The following is a 22,217-nucleotide window of genomic DNA, read 5'->3' as shown; positions in this document are numbered from 1 at the left end:
CCTTTTGCTCTGATGTGGAGCAAAGGGGACACAGTCCACAGAGTTCGGCTGTTGTTACGGCCGTACAGGAGCCACCAAGGCTCCATCGCAGCGCCTTGGACAGAGGGAGCTGGTTCCTGAGACAGCAGCTCTGCGGTGATGGGTGACCCTGCTCACATTCCGTGCGAGCAGGACTGTCCCACTACGGAGCTGGGACACAGTCTCTTTCTTGACGAGAAGCTACAACTTCAGGATTTCAGCCTGGCACCGCGTTTCGGCGAAACCCAGCCCGTCCCACAGCCTTTTTTCCCGTACTTCTCGTTTCTCGGGGCAGAGGGCGCCGGCGGCCCGCACGGCGCTCGGCCCCGTCGCGATGGCGACCGGCGGGCGGGGCGCGCGGCAGGGCCGGGCCGTGCCCTGGGGCCGCGGCAGGGCCGGGGCAGAGACAGCGCGCGGTGCGGGCCGGGTGCCGGGGCGCGGGCACGTGAGGGGGACGCGGGAAGGGGTGCGGGCAGGGCCGGGGAGTGCCTCGGGGAGCTCTCCGGCCGTGGCGGGAAGGGGTGGCGGGGGGCTGAGGCACAGGGTGACAGTGCCAGCGGGATTTGGTGCCTGCGGGCAGCGAGGCGCTGAGGGGTGGCCCAGCTTTGTCCACTGAGGTGTCTGGTGGTGAAGGGGGCTGGGGGGAATAGTGTCAGGGACATGGGGGAAGTGTTAGCCAGGGACGGATTGGGGGCAGGGGGAATTGTTAGGCTGCTTTGGAGATTGGGAAGGGGTTACAGTGTGACTGCACCATGTTGTAGCGTTGTACCTCTATTGCTGAGGTAATAGATTTTCCGTATGCTGCACCGGGGACGGTGCAACCCCCAGGTGTACGGACAGAATGGGGAGTGAGAGGATGGACAGCAGCCAGTGGAAAGGGACCTAGGGGTCTTGGTCGATGGCAAGCTGAACATGTGTCAGCAGCGCCCTGGCAGCCAGGAGAGCCAAATGGGCTCGGGTACATCAGGCACAGCATCGCCAGTCAGGCAGGGATTGTCCCTTTCTGCTCTGCACTAGGGTGGCCTCACCTTGGATATTCTGTGCAGTTTTGTGCATCAGAGGAAAGGCATTAAGCCACTGGAGAGCCTCCTAAGGAGGGCCACAACGATGGTGAAGGGTCCTAAGGGGAAGCCGTATGATGAGTGGCTGAGGTCATTAGTCTGTTCAGCCTGGAGAAAAGGAGACTTGAGGGGAGACCTCATCAAAGTCTGCAACTTCCTCATGGTGGGGCCTGGTACCAGTCTCCTCCCTAGTAAACAGTGAGAGGATCCAAGGGGATTGATGGCCTAAAGCTGAGTTCAGGGCATGTTTGGACAATGCTGTCAGGTGCGTGGTGTGATTCTTGGAATGTCCTGCATAGGGCCAGAAGTTGAACTCAATGATTCTGATAGGTCCCTTCCAACTCAGTGTATTCTGTGAGTCTATAAATGTTGGGAACTGAGGGAGTGGAGGCTTCTGGTAGTGCAGCTGCTCGATATACAGGGATTATTATGTGAGTGAAAGTGCTAGTTTGGATGGTGTTAATGATAATGATTGGGCTCATGAGAGTGGTGAGCTGCTGTACTGGTGATCTCTGTAAAGAGTGTCTGGAAAGTCACTGTAATTGGGTTGCAGTGTCAAGAAACTGCCTGCTCCTTCTAAGGGTGCAATGGTAGTGAAGTTATTGCTTGAGACAGTGCTGATGCTTATAAAGGGGGTCAGTCAAGAGCCTCACAATTTTATTTGTTTGGGAGAAGAAATAGACCTTTACTTTTGTAAATGTTCTCCTGTGCATTTCAAATGTGCAGTCAATCCTCAGTCCCCTTAAATATGTTCCTCTCTGTCTCATGTGTGAGTATTTTCTATGGCTTGCAAAATCCTTTATTGTAGCATGTGTTTTTTCACCTTTTACAACTTGGAGGCTTTCTTGTTCCTCTGTACTTGGGAACAATTTCATAAATACGTCACTGGAGCTCATCTGGGTCTGTCATCAAAAAGAAGCCAAAACCACCCATAGCCTTTGCAAAATACTTCTACTCAAAATTTTCTGGTTTGGATCCAGTTTTAAGCAGGGAATTTGATTTTCCATTTAGTGAAAGAGACAGAAACAATTTAAAGAAACCCTTAGGGAGTGCTCTAGTGATCTTCAGTTTCTGAGGAAAATCAGTAAAATAAATGCTCAAGTGGAAATTGCATCAATAGCAGTCCAGTTAATTCTGTGCTGAAGAAGTGTGATGGATTCTTTTTTACACTTCACAAGTGTATCCTGCACTTGTGCACTTGGTTTGGAAACATCAAAGGGGTCTAGGAGGAGCAAAGTACCTAACTTCCTGCCTCACTGAGGTTTTTTTCTTAATTCACGTGTTTGTTTGAGTTTCTTTTTAATCTCAGGTCTTACAATAGCCATGTCTTTAGGATTTCTGGAAATTTCATGAAAAAAATATTGTACTGAATTGGAAACTGCAAAGGTTGTATATGAAATAGGATAGAAAATTGTTTTGTTTACAGAAAGCTTACATGGCCTTGCTTCAGGGTATGGGGAGTGTGGTGAGAAGGCACAGGACAGTGTTTGGATTGCATCTGTCAACAGTGCATCTATTAATAGTTTCACTTCATTCTGTTGATTTTACAGTCTTGCTTATGTGGCTTTTTACTGATATTTTTTCCTGTTTACTTGTGCTCATTTTAATAGGAAAAAGTATCCAGCCTGCTGTATTTAGTCAGAGAACAAGTTTTAATCAATTTCACCTACTATTATAAAATTCAAAATTTAAATTCAGAGAAGCAGTTTAATGCAAAACCAGGTTATATACAATGTTTCTACTCATTCAGTAATAAAACATTCTATATTATATAAACTATTTTGGTTTATAAAATTTGATTATGTGACTGCTAAAAGCGAGGAATCTTTTTAAGTGCTCTTTTTTGTGACATTTTTTATTTTGTATAATATATGCTACCAGTTCCATTGCAGAGCTATTCATTGTCAGTTGAATTCTGAGGTTAGTGGTTGTGACAGCATGCCTGGGGAATACTGCTGACATGCATATCCCTTCAGAAAGTGCTTTTGTTCCAGCTCTGACAATGAAAACTGGTATCAGAGTTGTGGTGAAAGGGAGATATTCATAGTGCTAGGAGAACAGAAGGAGAGGGAAAGAGAGGCATGTGAACAAGTGGACTTGATAAAACAAGCATGATAAAGAAACAAAGGACTGGAAAAGGAGCATCTTCTGGTTTGATTTGCAAGATTGTAAAAGACAACCTGTAGCAAGGGATGCAGTAAGTAATGTTGCAATAAGTAATGGTGATAGAGACCACTGTATCTACCCAGGTATACATTACATATATATATGTATATATATATATACACACACATTTATGTATGTATATATATAGAGATATGAGCTTGAGTGCTACCCCTGGGCAGGATTGTTGCTGCCAAAAACCCAGTTTGTGTTTTTTTATTTCAGAGCTGTTACAAGCTTGTCACAAGTGACAAACGCCAGTGAACACACAATGTTTTGTAAATTATTCATCTCTATACTTTTTTTTTCCTTCACTTCTAGCACAAGTATTAAAAAAACAAAAAAAAAAAACCAAAAAAAATGGAAGAGAGTAAGAAAAAGAAGAAACCAGAAGAGCAAGTTCAAGAGCCTGAATCTGATTTACCAGAAGCCTTACTAGAATATCAGTAGGTTTAATATATTTTAACTTTTCACTCATATAGAATATGTGAATAAAGAAAGCAGATAAAAAAGACAACTTACACAATTTAGAGCCTGAGCTGATTGATTTGAGGTTTTGAGGCTATTTCAGAAACGTTCACTTTTTAAACTGTAGCTGTAAGAAAGCAATTCCATGGGTCAGAAATTTTATGCCATTAGGCTATAACTTGGGAAAAAATATTAAAACCAAAAACCCTGACATTTTTTCTGTTAGTAGCAAGATTTTGATCAGCATATGCTGAAGTTGCTGTATTTTTTAGGATTCATTGGTGTTCGTGGAGGTTTGTTGTCACTAGCCAGAACCTCAAGACCTTCAGTTTGCTGTCTTCCTTGGTGCAGCTGAGAGCAGAGCACAAAGTGTTTTATTTTGAAAGTAAGAGATGGATAAATGAAAGGTCTCTTAAAATCAAGCAGAGGAAAATAAGAGCCAAGGGAGAAATATCTGAAGCAGTTACAAACCTGTTCAACTTACTTACTTGATTTCTAGTCTCTTGAGTAAATGATTAAAAGGAGAAAAAATAAGCTTCACTACTTTTATGTGAGACAGAAATTGAAATGGAAATACCTCAGGAACACCCAATATCCAACAATTATCAGCATTTAGGGAGCAGGGAGTAGTGCCTCAGTGTGGAAATGACAAGTGGAGTAAGCAAACTAAAAAGTATGCTCCTATAGTTGTGACAGCTGTATGAGTTCACAGGGTTTATGTGGGATTTTCCTGTTTCATTTTACAGAGCACAGAGTACAATTTTCCATAGTGAAACAGCCTAGATTTAGCTGAATCATATCACAAACAAATACCTTCTGAAAAGTGTAAAAGTAACTAACCTATTTTGTGAAGGAATAAAGAAACTGTATTACTGGGCTGAGAAAAACACTGTACCACTTTCTGATAAAATTATTGTTATGCATATGCTAATATCCAAGCAAATGACTCATTTGTCTGGAGTCTTCCACTGAAATAGGTGCTTCATTGAAATTGAATATGTAGTTTCTACAGCAACAGAAGGGGGAAGAGGGAAGAAAAGTATTCTTCTTGCTGTTTTTATCTTTCTCCCACTCTCTTTTCTGTCCCTCTTATTCTTCCTTTCTTTCTCTTCACCTCTGTAATCTGGAACTTCTCTGTACTGCTTGACTGATCAAAGGTGGATAATCATACAAGTGAATAGCTGTCACATTCCACTTTAGGATTTATCAACTGTGTAGTATTTATTTAACTTTGATTCCTGTTTTTTATTTCCTTGCACTGAAGAATGGTCACTGTTCCTAGGGAGTTTGTTATTTTGCATTTCCATTAAAGTTCTCCATTTCAGCATTTCTTTGGAACAACAATCTTATGATGTGCTTTTGCTGTGGCCATGACCACTGTACCCTGGTCTAGTCTCTCTCTAACTAAGATCCTTCTACTTAATAGAAAACCTGAAGAATACCTTGGAGCTGACACCAATACACAATACACTGACACCAGAGGATGCAAATTTAAGTAACCTGCAATTTGCATGATTCAGTGATCCAAACTTAGCAAATTAACTAGGAAATGAATTATCTTCTTTTGAAACAGCTGAAATCAATAGAGAAGGGAAAAAACTCCCAAAACCACAAAAAAGCACTCCAAACCCTCAAACTAAAAACTGAAGGAAGAAGAACTGTTAAAAGAATAGAAGATTTTATGATAATTGCAATACTATTGCACCAAATGATGAATGAATGCTGGGAACAGAGGTACTGAGTGCTAGAGTAATATTTTTTGGAGCATGAATTACCTTGTCCTGAAAGTGACCTGTGTAAGAGGTCAGCTAAACCTCATGCAGAATGAACAAACCAGCTCCAGCCTCTCAGGAGGCTACACAGGAACAATATAACCAGGGAGTCTGCTGCTCTGTAGGGGTATGAAATCCAAACTAACATGCAAGCCCAGATCTATGTGGGAAATAATTTCTTTATGTGTAGTAAGCAGACAGTGGTATTTGCCCAAATGAGTCTAGCAATATGATATGAAAATAAACATTTTGGTAGTATTTACATCTAATCTAGCTTAAATAGCTTCCCTTTCTCTAATTTTTTTGTAAGAATGTGTCTTTCTTTACTCTCTCTTCATAGCATTGCGGCAAAAGAAGCAGCAATTGCATGGGTTTTGTTTCATCTGAAAGGATTGGAAGAAAAGATCAAAGAAGATATTAAAAAGGTAAGTGACTATGCAACAAATTTTATTTGTGGTATTCTTACTCATAGATTCAGTTTTATTCTTTCCATTTGAATACTACATACTTTAAAGTTAGTTATTGCAGTGATTTGTTACAGTCAATGAAACTAGAGTTAGTGAGTCACTTTATGTGCTGAAAGTTAAAGTGTTATCTGAATTAAATGTGACACGTAGCATACATGTCCTAAATATAACATGCTAAAAAGAAGCTGCAGGAGTAGAACATTACAGAATAGGACAGGGCATTAAGGTAAGTGAGTTCAGCGCAGGTGCTTTCCAATGCACAAGAGATCCTTATAACCACCTACATGTCTAATGGAATCACAGAATTGTTAAGGATGGGACAGACTTCTCAGTTAATCAAGCCCAACTGCCTAACCCAGCACCATTGTGTTCATCACTAAAGCAGGTCAACAAGTGCCACATCCACGTGTCTTTTGAACACTTCCAGGGATAGTGATTCCACCACTTTCCTGGGCAACCTGTTCCAATACCTCACCACCCTTTCAGTGAAGAAATTTTCCCTAATAACCTATCTAAACTTGGCACAATTTTCTTTTTCTCTTGTCCTGTTACTTGTTACATGGGAGGAGAGACCAACCTCCACCTAGCTACAAAGTCATTCCAGGTGGTTGTAGAGAGAGATAAGGTGCCACCCGAGCCTCCTTTTCTCCAGACTAAACATCCTCAGCTGCTCCACATCAGACATGTGCTTTACACCTTTTATCAACTTTGTTTCCCTTCTTTGGCATTTTTCTCTGCAGCAAGCACAGGACAGCAAGCCACCTTTCAGTAGGTACCTTTCTTGCAGTACATTCAGATATGCCTTTTAACTAGTCCTACAAATATTCTTCAATATTTAAATGCATGAAGAATAAATGGTATAAATTTAATTTTTGTTAGTAGTATTAGCAGACCTAACCAAGCACTGAGAATTGCTGAGCTTCTTTGAATCCTTCTGAAGTAATGGAATTGCACAGGTTTCTGTGAGAATCTAGTTATTGCTGCAAACGTAGTTAAAATAAAAATTGAATAAAGGAGAAAGACCATTATGCTATTTGCTAGCTGTGATTTCTAGCACTGATTGATGAAGACACACTTTCTCATGGATTAAGAATTGTTTTGGGTAATTTTTAGAACAAGGTTGTGTAACTACTGATCTTACCTGAGTGACACTTTAAAGAACTGTGCATATGAGCTGTATATAAACAGCTATAATATGGCATCTGATAACTGTGAGCAGTGAACTTTGAAAATAGATATTATAGAGTCACCTATTGAAATTAATTGAAAATGCTCAAAAAATCCTTATTCTGCATCATGTTGCAGCCTGCACTTCATAGCAGTGAAACATTGAAACAACACCTCTCTGTCTTTCCCGTGCTGATGCTTGCCCTGCTTTTATAAGCATCCATCTGTTTAACTTTCTATGGTACTTCTTGCAGTCTTGAAGCCTGGATGGTGTTTCATTTGTGCCTTGACTATCACTGGAAGTGGCAATTGCTATTCTTTCTGCAGGCATCTGAAGGCTTTTATGATTATTGTTGGGTCTTATGTCTCTTGTGGTTATACTGCTGGATTGGAGGGTGGTTCAACTGCCTTGTTCAGAGACACAGAGCAACAGCATAAGGGAGACCCCTCAGTTGGTATCCCCACTTTGTGACCCCTCAGTGGGTCTCCCCAGTTTGTTTGAATGTGTTACTGACAGCCAGTGCCCGTGAAGGGCTCACACTGACAGTTTATGGAATAATGCTCTTTATTAACATAAAGTTAGATTAAGTTTTGAGGATTTTCAGTGATAGTATCTCTCTGCAAAAGCATATCAAAGCAACACACAGACAAGCTCTAATCCAAAGTATTCAGTGCCCACAGAGCATGGCTCTAACCCAATAGGTGTCTCCCTCTACAGGGGAGAAGACAGGTTCAGCCTCACGACTGATCCCAGCAGTTACGATGGGCTTCCCAAACTTCTCCCCATTCCTAACTTTCTTTTATATTATCTTTATGTTTAGGTGGAGCTTGAGTGACTCTAGTTATTCTTCTTCTTCTCTCTCCCCTGGCTGACAGGTGTTGTGCTGTTTGTCAGCTACAGAGTGCCATTGAGTTCCCCTCCCTGCCAAGATTTCTATGCAGCCTGGCCACGGTGTCTCCACTCTGTTCCACCCTCTGTTCCATCCCCTTAGCAGGAGCTGTGGTTGCAGGTTGTAGGGCATCATCATGGAGTAGGTTTTGAGCATGCCAGCTGCATTCCATTCAGGTAGTAGCAGCTGCATTTTACTCTATGATTTCCCTACCATCCAACTTCTGTTAGGATGTGAATACAACTTCCCAGTTTCCTCTAATTTTACTCCCAGCTATCTTTCTACAGTTATTCCCCCAATTTGCTGCTAGTTCGTGGTCTTTCAAGGACTCCATATTTTAGATTGAGCAGGGTACTTTAAGGCATGGGTGAAGTGCTATTGTTTTAATTTAATCATGTTTTGACAGTGCTTTGAGCTCCATTCTTTATTTCCTGCTTAATGTTTGTGAGTGGTTTAGAGTTAATCCTAGAAGTGAGGAATGCTTGAGACTCTTTCCACTGCCTTCTCACTTGTTTGCTCCTGTGTAGTATCCTTTGGGAGCAAACATACACAATCTGTATTTCAAACAATCAGAGTGTCACTAGAGAGGGTCATGGCCAGGGGTTATGATCACAGTAATGGAATCAGGATGTATTACTAATTTCAGCTCTGACAAGACTCTTTGCTGTGGTTATATGCAAGTGACCTGATTGTCTCATGATTTTTCTATATGAAGACGGTACATTCTCATGAGGAATGTCGACACCAAGCAAATAGCTCCTACATAGAAACATTGTTATTAAATTGTCTGCAAGAACCTTTCTTTCCAGGCAATGGAGGATTATTGGTGGGCTATACCAAGTACAGCTGTCATTTGTCTCTCATTTCCTTCCAGTGGTCTGAAGTTACTGAGGAAATATCTGAGCCTTGCAAATTCTCCCTTCTGCTCTGACCTTTCAGAATATGAAGCACAGGTGTTTAGCTGGGGATTCTTGTATTTCATCTGGCACTAGGCCAGATTTTCCTTTTTTTTTTTTTTTAATTTGTCACTCTGAAAACATTTTAGTATCAGCTGTGTCTTCTTCCTTAGAATGTTGTTCTGAAAGAAGAACAGAAGGTGCTTATCAGGCGCTTAGTAAGGCAAATAGAAGAAAAGGAGAAAAAACGAGATGAGAAGGAGGTTGTAACCAGGGATGATGTGGAAGAGTCACTGAAAGCAGTTTTCCAGTTTGTGAAGGACAAAGAACAACTTCTGCAAGGTATGTTGTGTGCTGGGGAAGTGTGGTTTGCAGTTTACACACTTGGGATTAAGTACGTGTTGATGTTGTTTTGCAATTTAAGTAGAGATTCAACTTCTTTGTTATATAAAAAGTATAAAACTATTCCTCTCGCAAAATTGGGCTCTCTCAGTTTAGTATGAAATTGTGGAGGGCTTATAAATCAATCTGTCCCTTCCATGTGATGTATAGTATTGTGCAAGTACAGAGGCTTCCTCTTTTTTGAAACTCATGAAAGTCCTAAGCACTGGATCTACTGAGGATTAAAAATAAAAAATTATTGATGGAAGGAAAAAAGACCAGTTTGAGTGTTGAAAATTCCAGCTGCCATCCCTGCGATTCTCTGTGCGAGACGCGTGACCTTAGTTACAACGTTTTGGTGAGAACAGTTGACTCTCTTTGGAAGAATAAGATCAAGCTGTTTTCAGCAATGCTAGTGGCCCTTGAAACTATGTAAGGCCATCAGGTTGCAATGTACTATAGTGTGGAAGAATCCCCCTTCCTTTTCCATTCCCTATGAAAACACCTTTCTTCAAGAAGTTGACATTGTAAGAATTATCAGTTCAATAAATCAGTAATGAACTTGTCTTTTGACATTGTTATTTTAATAGATCTGCGCTCCCAAATTGAAGAAACGAAGAAAAAAATTGCAGAAAAGCAGCGTGAGAGAGATTATTGGTTGGAGTACAAAAATGTTGGAAGCAAAATACATGCTGAGAGGATTAGCAGTCTGGAAAAAGACATTGCAGATGTCAAATATGAACTTGAAAGAACTGAAGGTCAGTTTACAGCTGGTGTAATGCAAGTCTTACAGGGGCTTTGCATATTGCCTGCAGGAATGAAATGATAAAATTAATTTTAGATCAAGTTCTAGTAACTTCTATCAACTTTTCTAGTAATTTGCATGAACTTTTCTAAGTGCATCTAAGATGGGCTGCATAATCCTGAAAAATAGAAGGACTCCCTTTCTCTATTTCTCTCTCTGTAAAAGTTCCTTTATTAAAGAAATTGATAAAGTTTACAGAAATGATGACACTTCAAGAAACTGATAAGCTGGTCCTTTGATGGTTTTCTTGTAAAATACAGGCAACCCATTAAAAAAAAAAAGTTACTGAGAAGGATAGCAGTTTTTTGTAAAAATAAGTCTACACATATTTAGGTCACCTACACAGAGGGCTCCCTTAGCAGTCATACTTGAAAATGTTGACTCTGCTGCTGTTAGTTCTCGTCATCTACAAGCACTTCACATTTGAAAGCTCCTTTGACAGGAGAGTAGTATGAGCTCATTCTTGGAACGGTCTTTTCTGTGGAGCGCACTGGTTTCCACTCAGGACTAGAGGGAGCTCTTTAGCCAGTGGTCTGGGCCTTTCCTCCTATTACACAGTGTGAGGCCCTGCAAAATCACCTACAGGCACACAGACACATACTGAGAACTGTTTCAGCCCTGTCACAGCAGTGCAATTCATTTGGGAGCTTATATATTGTGGTGCTGAGTGCTTTACAAAGATTTCTTTATTACTGCATTATTTTAAAATAATTTAAATATTTTGCTGTTACATAAGCCATGCTTCCAACAGGAGAAGGATGTCCTGGTTTTCTTTCTTTATGTCCCTCTCAGTATGCGTAACTGCAGCCAAGCAGCTGGTAGTAACAGGCAGTGACACTGCTCTAAGGGTCTCTGTATATTCTGTGCCAGCCATTACCAGGCATCAGCTACTGTGAATAAGCTATTTTTTTTTGTCTCTCAAAACATATTTTACCACCATTAAGATCTGCTCTGTGATTTCTACATTTCCAGATAGCTTGTCAGATATCCACATCTGTATTCAGGAGAGGTTGGGGTTTTTTCATTTTCCGTGTTCTTAATTGATTTAAAACTTCTCTATACTGCTGCTGAAATATGAAATGAAAAAGAGAATGGGCTGTTATATAGAATGCCAGTAGGGATAGGCAGTCTGATCCCTTGCATGCCACAGGGTACAGAATGTTGCAGTTTAACAAAAATTCATGGTCCAACAGAAAAGTATTTATTGAAAGTTGTGTTATAGTGGTACATATGGAAATGCCCTACATAACATACTGGAAAATGATGCTGACAGCACTTTAGTTTAGTTTACCATACTATTTTGCTGAACTCCCTAAAACTGAACCTAGAAAGTGTGTGGGGAGTACAGCCTTCCAGCAGAAATCTATCTTTCAATCTATCAAGCAAGGCAGCAACAAATTTGGCTTGCTCACACCTTGAATGTGTAACAAGCTTAGAGAATAAGCATAGGTAAACAAGTTTCTGTCTCTATGTGTACCACTGAAGGGCTTGGAACTAGCACAGTTCATGTTTTCTGGTGGTGACATTTTAAGCAAAACAGCTGGAGAGGAGAGCAAGCAAAAGAGAGCCACACATTTAGGTGATGTGTGGGGAAAACAGTGTTGCAGTGAGGGGATTAGAGAAGATAGCCTCTTTAGGAACTGTTCAGACACACACTTTCTCCTTTTTCATTCTCCAAGTACAACTCAGGTTATTTAGCTATTTGAAATAATGGAAGAGTGAATTCATTATAGTGTGGAAGTCCTTCCTTTTCATTCTGCCAAGTCTAGATGGTGGAGTCCAGCTTCCACTGTGTTAAATTAATAATTAATGCTCTACTAATACACCTTTCATATTTGACTGCCTTTGACTCCACAGTGCATCCATTAGCAGATATTTGTTTGCAGCTAGATCAGAAATAGGCTGTCTGCAACACAAGTGCAGTGAAAGACTGAATTTCAACCCTTTGAAATAAGTGTGCTATGCCTTCCTTCACAGAAAATTACTATAGTCTCATTCATTCTTTCAGAAGGAGGAAATATCAAGCAGAAGTGAGCTATTTAGAAGAGCAAAAACAAAAGAACTAAATGGAAGGATGAAATAATTAAATAGCAAGTGACTAGAACATGAAGCCAAACCTATTCAGTTCAGTGTAAGACATATTTTCTAAATAATGACCACAAGTAATGATAGAAGAAAATCATTGTGGCAATTGCCACATTCTCCATTTTGTCCTGCTGTCAAATTAGAACCTCAGAGTCTTAAATATGTCAGAAAATTTATTAGGCACGTTATAATAACTATCTGAAAAAATGTCATGTGGAGAAGGAGATCCAGTATGCTTCTATGTAAAATAAAATTAAATTTTCTAAGCAAATCTCTCATATGGCTCCAGGAGCTCTGCAATTGATAGAGACAAAATTTAATGTTAAGATGCCAATATTTTAGCAGAGAATTGCTTAGATCACTGCTCAGTTAGCAATGAATTGCTCAGCTGTTGCAGTTGTGAACAGAAATGTGTAATTTCTGTTTCACTTCCAATTTCTAGTTTTGTAGTTAACACTACTGTTCTTTGGGTTTGGAAGGAGAATTTCTTTGGAAAAGGATATTTGAATCCTTCTCTGTGGACTATCTGCGCAGGCGACACTCATTGATAAGTTGCAGTTTAGTAATGACATGTCAGTTATCTATCTGTTATCAGGAAAAATTGATGGCAAATAATGATTTCTGACTTCTCTGGTTTTTTGTTTTGAAGAATATTACAGTGAAGCTTTGAAAGTTGTGAGAGAGGAAAATCAGAAAATGTTTGACAGGCACATGAAATTACTCAGTGAAGAAGCTCTTAAGGTATTCTTTTTGCTTTTTTAAAAAACTGCTAACTGTGTTACAGTTGGGATACATGTACTCTGCATTATTAATTATTTTAACTCATATTAAGACTTCAAACTTTTTTAATAAATTGAGAGTAAAATAACCTGCAAATCCTGGTACATCTGGATTTGGTTACTGCTATACATACATGTACCTTTTTTTCTTTCCACCAGAATAACAATGGGTAGATGTGAGGACATTTTACAAATAATGCACGGAAAACTGGGGCACCATGCACTGACAAGGCTTGTTTGAGAACATGTTGCTTTTGCCATGGCCTTGATTTTAACATTTACACAGATTTCCAAAAGCAGTAATATACAAAAAGATTGCGTGAAAATGTACATCAATTTGAAAAAAAAAGGGTTTCACTGTACTTGTAAAGTACAACATTTTTAAATGTCACAACAGTGCAGTCTCAGGAAAATATAGGTTTATTGATTCACTATGATTTGGTCATCTCTGCCAGCTCTGATTTGAAAACATGGTTTACAAATAGTTCTAGTGACAACTTCTTACTTTCACAAAATGCAAAGTGAAAGTAAGGCCCATTAGGTTTTTAAATTCCCTGACTTCAGTGCTGGAATTTCCAGTCATGTGAGAACATAATCCAGAAGACTGTGTTTATGGTGATCTATTGGGGCATCTTCCCCCTCACTTCTTCCTTTCCATTTTACTGACATCAGTAATTAAATTGTAGCCTGGGGTCATTAGCACGGACCTCTACATGCTTAGGTCACTTGTTGTAGAGCAGTACACTTGTTGTAGAGCAGTACTGCCTCATTTGGGATTTTACTTGGGATTCTTAATAGCTGAAGGTTTGATTTTCTGAAAGCAGTAAGACTAGAGCAGTAGTGGTACACAGAAGAATTTATTAGGCAACAAGGGAAATGTCCTATTTTAATATGGGAAATAAAAAAATATTGGCAAATTGCTTGACATATAATCTGCTCTAGGCAGAATGATAGTGGACAAACATCTGGCCTTGTGAAGTAAATCCCCTTGTAATCCCTCAGAGGATGCTACAGTCTGTTGTGTAGATGTGTCTTAATTATTTCCTGCTAAAGAGCAGACAGTTTTTTTTTATAGTGTGCAGGACTGTCAAAGTGTTGCTCTCCGATGAGATTATTTTAAATTGTGTTTTCTCAGAATGCTGTGGGATACTTAGACAAGAACTGCCGCAGAGAGATTGAAGAGAACGAGTGGCTAAAAGAAGAGGTAAGAGGATCGCTTGCCTGCAGTTTATCATGGCAGTTCATGTTTGAAATACTGTGGCCTATGGTCAGAACTGTTTCCAGTCATGGGCCTGGGAGACTTCTGTTGGCAAAGGAGAGCAGTTTTCCAGTAATTAATCTGTAATCCTCAGCAGAAAGCAGTGCAATGTGGTAAATAAAGGTAAGAGGTAAACATCTGCTTTCACAAATGGAGAATCCCCTTTCCTGCCCAAGCTGTTACATGAAGGACTACAATATTCCATACAATTAAGGATCTTTATCTGTGGAGACTGGGATGCTATAAAGGATCAACCAGGTAAGTAGCTGAAGAGGGGAGGTTTGAATTGCATTAAAGTTCCAGTGCTGCTGTATTGAAAGAAAATGGATATGGATGTTGGAAATATGTTCTGAGAAATGGCTTGAGACGACATGAAATGGAAGGTCATAAAGAAACCATGGGGACTCTACACTGAAGAAAGGAAAATCAAAATCATATATGGTTGTAATTAATTGCTTGATAGTTTTTATACCGACCTTTAATGACAATTTAGAGCTATATATTAGATAGCTGTAATTTTCTTGATGAGAAAATATTTTTGTGTGCCAGATTTAGGAAAATAATTTTTTCCATAGTGAAAGTTTGATTTTATTTATTCCAGTCAATATAGGTTCTTTGTTTCAATCAAATCTAAGCATGAGATTGGTGGGTGAAATGCCTTTCCTCACTTTTTACAGCCTCACAGTTGAGAACTGAGCAAAACTTTTTGGAAAGTTAATAAATGTACTTCTTACTTTTCCATGCCACATCAACAAACCTGGCAGAGGTTCTTCATTTTAGTTACTAATTTAAGGTACTTGCCAGTATGCAGGGACACAGCTTTCCTTCTTCCCCTTAATGAGCTCTGAGCATGAATCTTTAACTTTCCAGGGAGGGTGTCCAAACCACAACTTCTGAAGCAATGAGGGTAAGGAAAAGAAATGTGAAAGAATTAATGTTTTATTCTGTATAAACAAACAGGAGCTCAAATCTACACATCCCCTCACTGCATGAGTATGAATTCTTTTCCCTTCTCCCTGTCTCACTGAACACTTACAGGTTTTACACACAGTAGCAGTGCCAATAAGAGAGCACTTTGGAGTACTCTTATGTCCTGACAGGCCTTCACCTCAGAGCTGAGGGATTTGGATTTCTTTCCTCTCAAGCAGAAGTTTCCTATGTTATGAGTTACTTTCCTATGTTGCTACTTTCCTATGTTATGAATTACTGCTTTGAATTTTGGGGGAAAACAAAACTATTATCACTAACTTCTCCGGTCCTCTGAATTCACTCATTCATTTTCTCTGCTTTTCTTACATGGATGAAATATTTTCTCTCAGACTAATGTTTATGTGTAGCTGACAGACTGTTTCAGTATTTCCTTTGGGGGTGATAAACCAAAAATTTTAGTTTTGTCTCAGTTCTTTTTTTTTATTTAAGTTTGGCCACTGAACTAAAAAATGACTTACCAAAATAGCTCTAGATTAGTTACCTCCAAAATTAAAACAGATTTGGAGACTTCAGTCACATTTTTCCGTGGCTACTCTGTCACACCAAGATGGTGCAAAGCTGCATCACCTCACTGTGCCAAGCCACATCCTGTTACTAGTTAATTTCCAGTCATTTTCACCTTTTTAATCCTTGGGAGAAGTTGGAACTAGTTTTAACTGCAAATTTGGATGATTATAGCTGGGTTAATTCGGTTTTGATGAGAATGGACGCTTTCAGATCGCTTGGTACTTCTCTTGAACACGTGCATATGGCTAAGCTTTCTGGGAAGATCTTTCCCATAGTATATTCCCCACCCCAGTAAGGGGGTAAGCACTTGCTGGTACTTATGCAAAAGTGGGAGGCATTGTGGGAACTGAATAACCAGCATCCTTTGGTCAGTATATTTCCACAGTGATAAGGGGCAATTGCCAGTCTGAAAGCAAATAGTACCTGGGGCTTAGCCAATGTCACAGAGCCATAGAACATCCTGAGCTGGAAGGGGCCCACAAGGATCATTGAGTCCAACTCCTGCTCCTGAAAAGCCCCACTGAGAGCATTGTCCAAATGCTTCTTGAGCTCTGTCAGCCTTGGGGCTGTGACCCAGGAGAGCCTGTTCCAGAGCCCCACCACCACCCTCTGAAGGAAGAAATATTGCGGTAACTTGGACTGAAAACTTCACTAATTTTGGGTAAGAAGGTTTCAGGTATAGGAAGGAATTAGAAAAACAACACTTGCTGAGTAAGACCCTGACTTTACCTCTGCAAAGAAGCTTTTCCTCTCTCAAAGCTCTGATGTGAAAGCAAAAAAAGAAAAATCCAAAGCTCCTGTCTAGCAGATGTGTTTGACTGTACAAGAAGATTTTGCTGTCAGGGTTGCATAGCCCAAATGTGTGGCTGTGATTGACACACATGTGCTGTGACAGTAACAGGGTTCTAATAAATGTGTGAAAGAACTAGCGAGTCCTTCCTTTTGTCTGAAGATGTGTCACTATGTTTCCCCACCAAATATGCAATCTTGCTGATACAGCTGCATTTTTCCTAGGTATGTGCTGGTAAGGTTGTTGCTATCAAAGCTTTACAAAATTCTAAGACTTTCTTTTATTCTTTTTTTAATTGTCAAAAGGTTAAGATCTACCGAAAGGAAGAAAAGGATTTGAAAGCTTCTGTCCAGCTCCTGGAAGAAGAAAATACCAGTTTGGTGGCAAAACTGATTGATATCAAACTTCAGCATCTAAGAGTATCAGGGTAAAATAATGCTTTAATGGACTCAAAAGTGATTTTTTTTTTTTTTTAATAATGCTCCTGTCTGCCTCTAGAGCTATTTGGGCTCTCCCACATCAAAGCCAAGGTAGTTTCCTAGTTGAGGAAAGACAGGATTTGACTGAGTATACATGGGAGCAATATCTCTGAAGGATGACAATAAGATTGTGATTCCTCAAGTACTGAATTTCAGGGAAGAAACTGGCTCCTTAATTAATCTACTAAGATCTAACACTACTCACTTTATATCACTTAGGCTTGGAAATAATTTCTTTGTGTTGAAATTAATGGTCTCAGCCCCAGCTTTTCAGACTAAGTGCTGAATAATAGATTTTGTCTTTACTGTTTGCAAAATGTTTAAGGATGTGAAGATTAATTTGCAGATATATAGGAGGTTTGCAATCTTGAGTGAAACAAATGACCTGACACTGAGAGAGGAAGAGACCTTGGGAAATGTCTGTCTGCAGAGGTGTCTGTAGTATTAGCTTCTTTTGTGTTGAAATGATTCAACTTTTTCCCTGGAGAAAGATTAATTTAGCTACAAAATGTCAACACTAATGGTATCAAAAGCACAATGCAACAATGTGAGAGATCCATCTTCAGTTTCCAGTCCCAGCTCAGTGATTTTAGCCATATTGCACAAAATGTTCAAGTCTTAAGAAGTGACCATTTTTCTCTCCTTTCCAAACTTTGGATTTCTTTGAAGAGAGAGCTGCCAGCTGTGGTCTGAATCTTGGACTGACTGGAGACTATAACATTTGTTTTCTTTTAGTCTCATGGACATAGTTGAACTAAGGCACTAAGAATAAAAAAGAGCAGCTTATTAGCCACTAAGCTACCTGGCTGCCTCCATTGCATTTTTGAACCATTGCGCTATTCTGCCTCTGTGGTTAAGCAGCAGTGGCTCTCAGAAAGGGTTGCCTCCCCCTCACCCCAAATCATTGCACAGGACACATTAGAGAGAAAATTCAGACCCCTATTATGGGTTTCACCCCTATTATGGGTTTCACTTTATATTTTTTACTCCATAGGCATTTGTTTCATACAAAGGGAGCTGGCTTGCAAGAACTTCCTAAAGATGAAATGAAAAGGGAAACCAGAAAATATGCAGGTAATGCAAATGACAGCAGCTTATAAGAAATACTTAGTTACTGAACATGTACAGACTTTTTATTTCTGAAACTTTTTATTCAAACTACCTGTTTGACATGGAGAACACCTTATTTCCCTCTTGATTGCAGCCACCATAGCCATGATAGATTGTAATTTGCATTAGGAGACAAATCTATTTGTCACAATCTATTTGTAATACATTTTTAAATTTAAATTTGTTTTAGATTGTGGAATATTATTACTCATCCAGAGCTACCCTGGAATGCAGTTTACAGGATTGGCCATCTTTTATGAAGATATGAATCATATCCTAATCAGTTCTTTACTGGTCCATATCATAACTTCATTGCAGCTTGTCCCTGAGAGGACACTCTTAAACTCCATTTAGGCTTTCACTTTAAGTGTGCATGCACTTTGCAGTCATTCATCCAATACACCAGAGTTCAATTATAACTAAATCCCTAGCAAGAGGAGATGAAGCTACATGGAGCTTAACCTGAACTGAAAATTTTGGTAAGCAGTACTGAATTTTGGGCTGAATCTCCATCCCTTCTGGTAGGTGTGGCCAGGGAAAGGATATACCGTTAAGCAAGAAGGAGCGTGAGCCTGTGCTTATCTGTTTAGGACAGTCTCTGTGGATTCCTAAGTATCACAAATTTTATTTTACATTTTTGTGTGAGTAGAAGAAAGAGGATGGAAAAAAGTAGAAGATGATTCTAACATATCTCTTTAATTAAAATTAAAGAGATATGTTAGAAAAATGGAAATCATACAGTTATGGATACATGAAGAAGTTTGTTGAATTTCTGATCAGTCCCAGCCATAGGTGGGCCTTTTGAAATACCAGGCACCCGCAAACATGTTGACCAAGACTTCTGTATTAAACACATGTTTACTTTGAACACATTTGCTAGACTTTTGCAATAGTTACCTGTAGGATAAGTCTTTGTTCCAAGAAGCTGGGTCACAGTCACAGGCAAACCTGTAACTTGGCAGTCCATGTCCAGAATCCTCTATATCATCTTGAGAATGAGTTAACTGCAGATGTGATCTCTTTAGGGGAGTTATAAGTAGACTGTTTCAGGAACTTGTAGTTATGTACCTATAGATACACAAACATGGGTATAGAAGAAATTTATACTTGGTTTTGCTGCCTTTCTTATTCTTTTTAACTATTCAGGGGTCTACAGGATTTAAGCTGAACTGACAAAAGCTCAGTTTTTCCCTGCCTCCTCCTACAGATCCATTAGTTCTAACTTCCAATCAGTTTCAGTCTCTGGGTCTTGATCAGAAATTGTGAACAAAAAACACATAAAAAACCCCAATGTAAATGAGCATTTGGCTTGAATTGCCAATTAAAAATGCTACCAAGCTGTTCTTTGCATTGCAGGGGCTAAGCCATATTAAAGATTGCAGGCAATGCTCATATCAAGTACTCATTCTGACTTCCATAAGGCTTAACTATTACATACACTTCCTTTTTCTTCTCTTTAAAAAGCAAAGACAGATGGAAAGAGCCTCAGAAGTGCCTTTCCAAAGATTCGGTCTAAAACAGATTATAAGAAGCCTCCAGACAGTGATGAAAAACTGAGGAAAAAATTCTTCACTCCAGCCCTGGACAGCTTGTTGTATGAAGAAGAAGAGTTCCAGGTATGAGTCAGAGTTATCAGGTCTCCCACTACACAAACACACTTTAACACTTTCAGTGTGGAGCATGAGCTACTGTCAGGACCCTTCTATTTCCAGTGGTTATGGCATCCAATGTCCTTTACCTGCTGGGCAGTTCAGATGGACTGTAGTCTTCTGGTGATATTTGGGACAGTTAGGTCCATGCCCTTCAGATGCTGGGCCAAAAGAGCACGGGTTCTGTGTCCTAAGGACCAGTCTCACATGGAAGTTTTGGATGCCTTCAGGCATTTCTGGTACCATGAGGCATGTGTTATGCCCATTGAATGATGTCCTAAGAATCATCCCATGGAGTGTCAGGATGAAATTCCCCTAGAAAGAATTCTGAATGTCACCTAATGAGAGATTACTAGGCTTGGATGGCAATCAACAGGTTCTTTAGAATCTGTGTTGCACAGCAGCATTAAAGGATCAACATTCCTTCAACAGAAAGCCAGGATGAAGGTGTTCCTGGGTGCAAACTGCAGGGTTGAGGAAACAGTGCACATTGGTCTTTGCTGCAGGTGATGGACTCTAGCCCAGCAGAAAAGCTTTCCTTTCTTTCTCCCCCTGAATTAGTTTCTGTTGGGTTGGTCAACCGAGTAGACTCAGAGGTTTGGAGAAGACCAGAGCCAGTGCAGATGTGGCTGAAGCACATGGCTGGGCTTGGACCTCTCTCTTTTTGGAAGGAGCGAGCTGTTGCATTGGTTTAATTCTTCTCACAGAACTGAATTTGAGATTAGAATTTGCTTTATACAGAAGATGATACTGGTGAAAACACAGAGAAGAGGGCAGCAGGGCTGTAGCCTCCTAAAATGAGTTGGCTTGCAAAAGAAGCTCATTATCACTGACATTATCAAACACAACCCTAGAGCAGCACCTCTACAGTTGTTTTAAAAATAAAAGTTTTTGTTGTTTTAGTTTTTTTGTTTTGGTTTGGTTTGGTTTTTTTTTTTAATTTTTTTAAGAATTGTTGCTTTTCTATGAAATTACAAAGGAACCATATTCTTTCTTCTTAAGGCATACTCAAAACTGGGACCTCTGAAGAGAAAGCTGCTTGTGGTTGGAAAAGCTGTGCTTACTTGTAAGGAAACAGAAGAAATGCCAAGAGGGAGCCACAGAGAAGGGGGTACTGTTGGTAAATCAGATGGGCGTATCACAGCTAAGATGATCAAGGCCTTATTTAAGGAAAATGATGAAAACTAGACAAGCTCTGCTGTTTACACAGAAATGTAACATTCTCAGTTCATTAAATATTTGATCTCTTCTGTGTGGCATGGGGCTTTGAGGAAACTATTTTAGAGTGCCTGAATCATGATTATAAGTTTCATGAGAGGTATGCCTGTGTGCAGAGGCTAATTGAAAGGTTCCTTTCCTTACCACTAAGAGAGGTCTTGTGCACTCTCTGGGGTATTCAGTCCACATAACACATATATCTACTAAAAGGTCTGAGCTAATATTTAGTTTGTGTGGTCTCCACCTGCAGAATTCCTTCTTGGAATTCTGGAATTCCTTCTTGATCAGACATTGAATGGGTAAATGCAGGCTGCCATAAAACACATAATTGTTACAAAATACATCATGCTCTGCTAAAGCAGAATTAATTATTGCAAGCATAATTCAACTATTGCTATAAATGGAGTGTCTGAATGCTTTTTTATCTGTCTCTACAAGACCCCTACTTAAATACACTGAAATAAACAAAAATTAATTTAAAACCAATTTAAAACCAGCATAAAAATCCTCTAAGGTCTGAAATATTTTCTTTGTTTAGAATTGGCCAAATATATTGTGCAAGCCCTTATCCTTGGTTTGTGGCTGGTCCTTTTGAACATTTATCTCAGTGCATTGTTGCAGTGGAGGGGCTCCCTCTGGACACCCTCTCAGCAGCTCACAACAGGTCCTTCCCACATGTAGGCTCTGACCCATGCATTTCCTTATTAGAAACTTGTGACAGCATTGAATAATCAATTTAAACCCTTGAGAGGATAATCAGCTGTTTGGAATAAAGCTTTTTAAAAAACTTACTTTTTAAACAACCTGTATCTCTGTGCAGTATCTCAGTGTATCTGTACTTCAGTGCAAAGACTTTTGGTTTTCCAAGCACGCTCAGCTGTTCCTGGCCAGCAGGTGTCTCCTTGGGCTGCAGGTGAGTCCCACTGGTCTCTGGGCTCCACTGACCAAGCTCCTCTGAGGCAGGGATCACAAGCAGACAGGTAAGGGTGGCAGACTCCAGCTCACACTGACTGTCACTTCTCTGCCACGTGGTGAACAGTAAAGCGAGTTTGGACGTGCCCCTGCTGTAACCCAGTGGAGTGACTGTGAAGGCTGAGGTGATTCCTATCCCTTGAGTGTCCATGGAATGGGGATCTGCACTTGGGCTGTGTCTGCAGCCCAACAGACACCTCCCCTCGGCTCCCCTGCCTTGCTTTGAGTGCAGCACAAGCCCCATGAAATGGCTGACTTGAAAGAGAGATTAGTTCTGCTCAGTGATTAGTTT

General features: G+C 40.0%; 1 protein-coding gene across 1 annotated transcript; it reads left to right on the top strand.

Moving 5' to 3' along the window:
* Positions 1–359: 359 nt before the first annotated feature.
* Positions 360–21,744, top strand: CCDC83 (coiled-coil domain containing 83). Its single transcript, XM_066570264.1, has 11 exons — positions 360–434; positions 3,564–3,688; positions 5,823–5,907; positions 9,076–9,244; positions 9,874–10,041; positions 12,823–12,914; positions 14,088–14,156; positions 16,803–16,924; positions 17,971–18,050; positions 19,551–19,702; positions 20,738–21,744. The coding sequence occupies exons 2-11, from the start codon at positions 3,603–3,605 to the stop codon at positions 20,921–20,923; spliced, it is 1,209 nt and encodes a 402-aa protein (XP_066426361.1). The 5' UTR covers positions 360–434; positions 3,564–3,602; the 3' UTR covers positions 20,924–21,744.
* The last annotated feature ends 473 nt before the right edge of the window (positions 21,745–22,217 follow it).

Source organism: Molothrus aeneus, chromosome 2, assembly GCF_037042795.1.
Source record: "Molothrus aeneus isolate 106 chromosome 2, BPBGC_Maene_1.0, whole genome shotgun sequence".
NCBI lineage: Eukaryota > Metazoa > Chordata > Aves > Passeriformes > Icteridae > Molothrus > Molothrus aeneus.
Note: the sequence above shows the minus strand (reverse complement) of the source record. Positions and strands in the feature narration are given on the sequence as shown.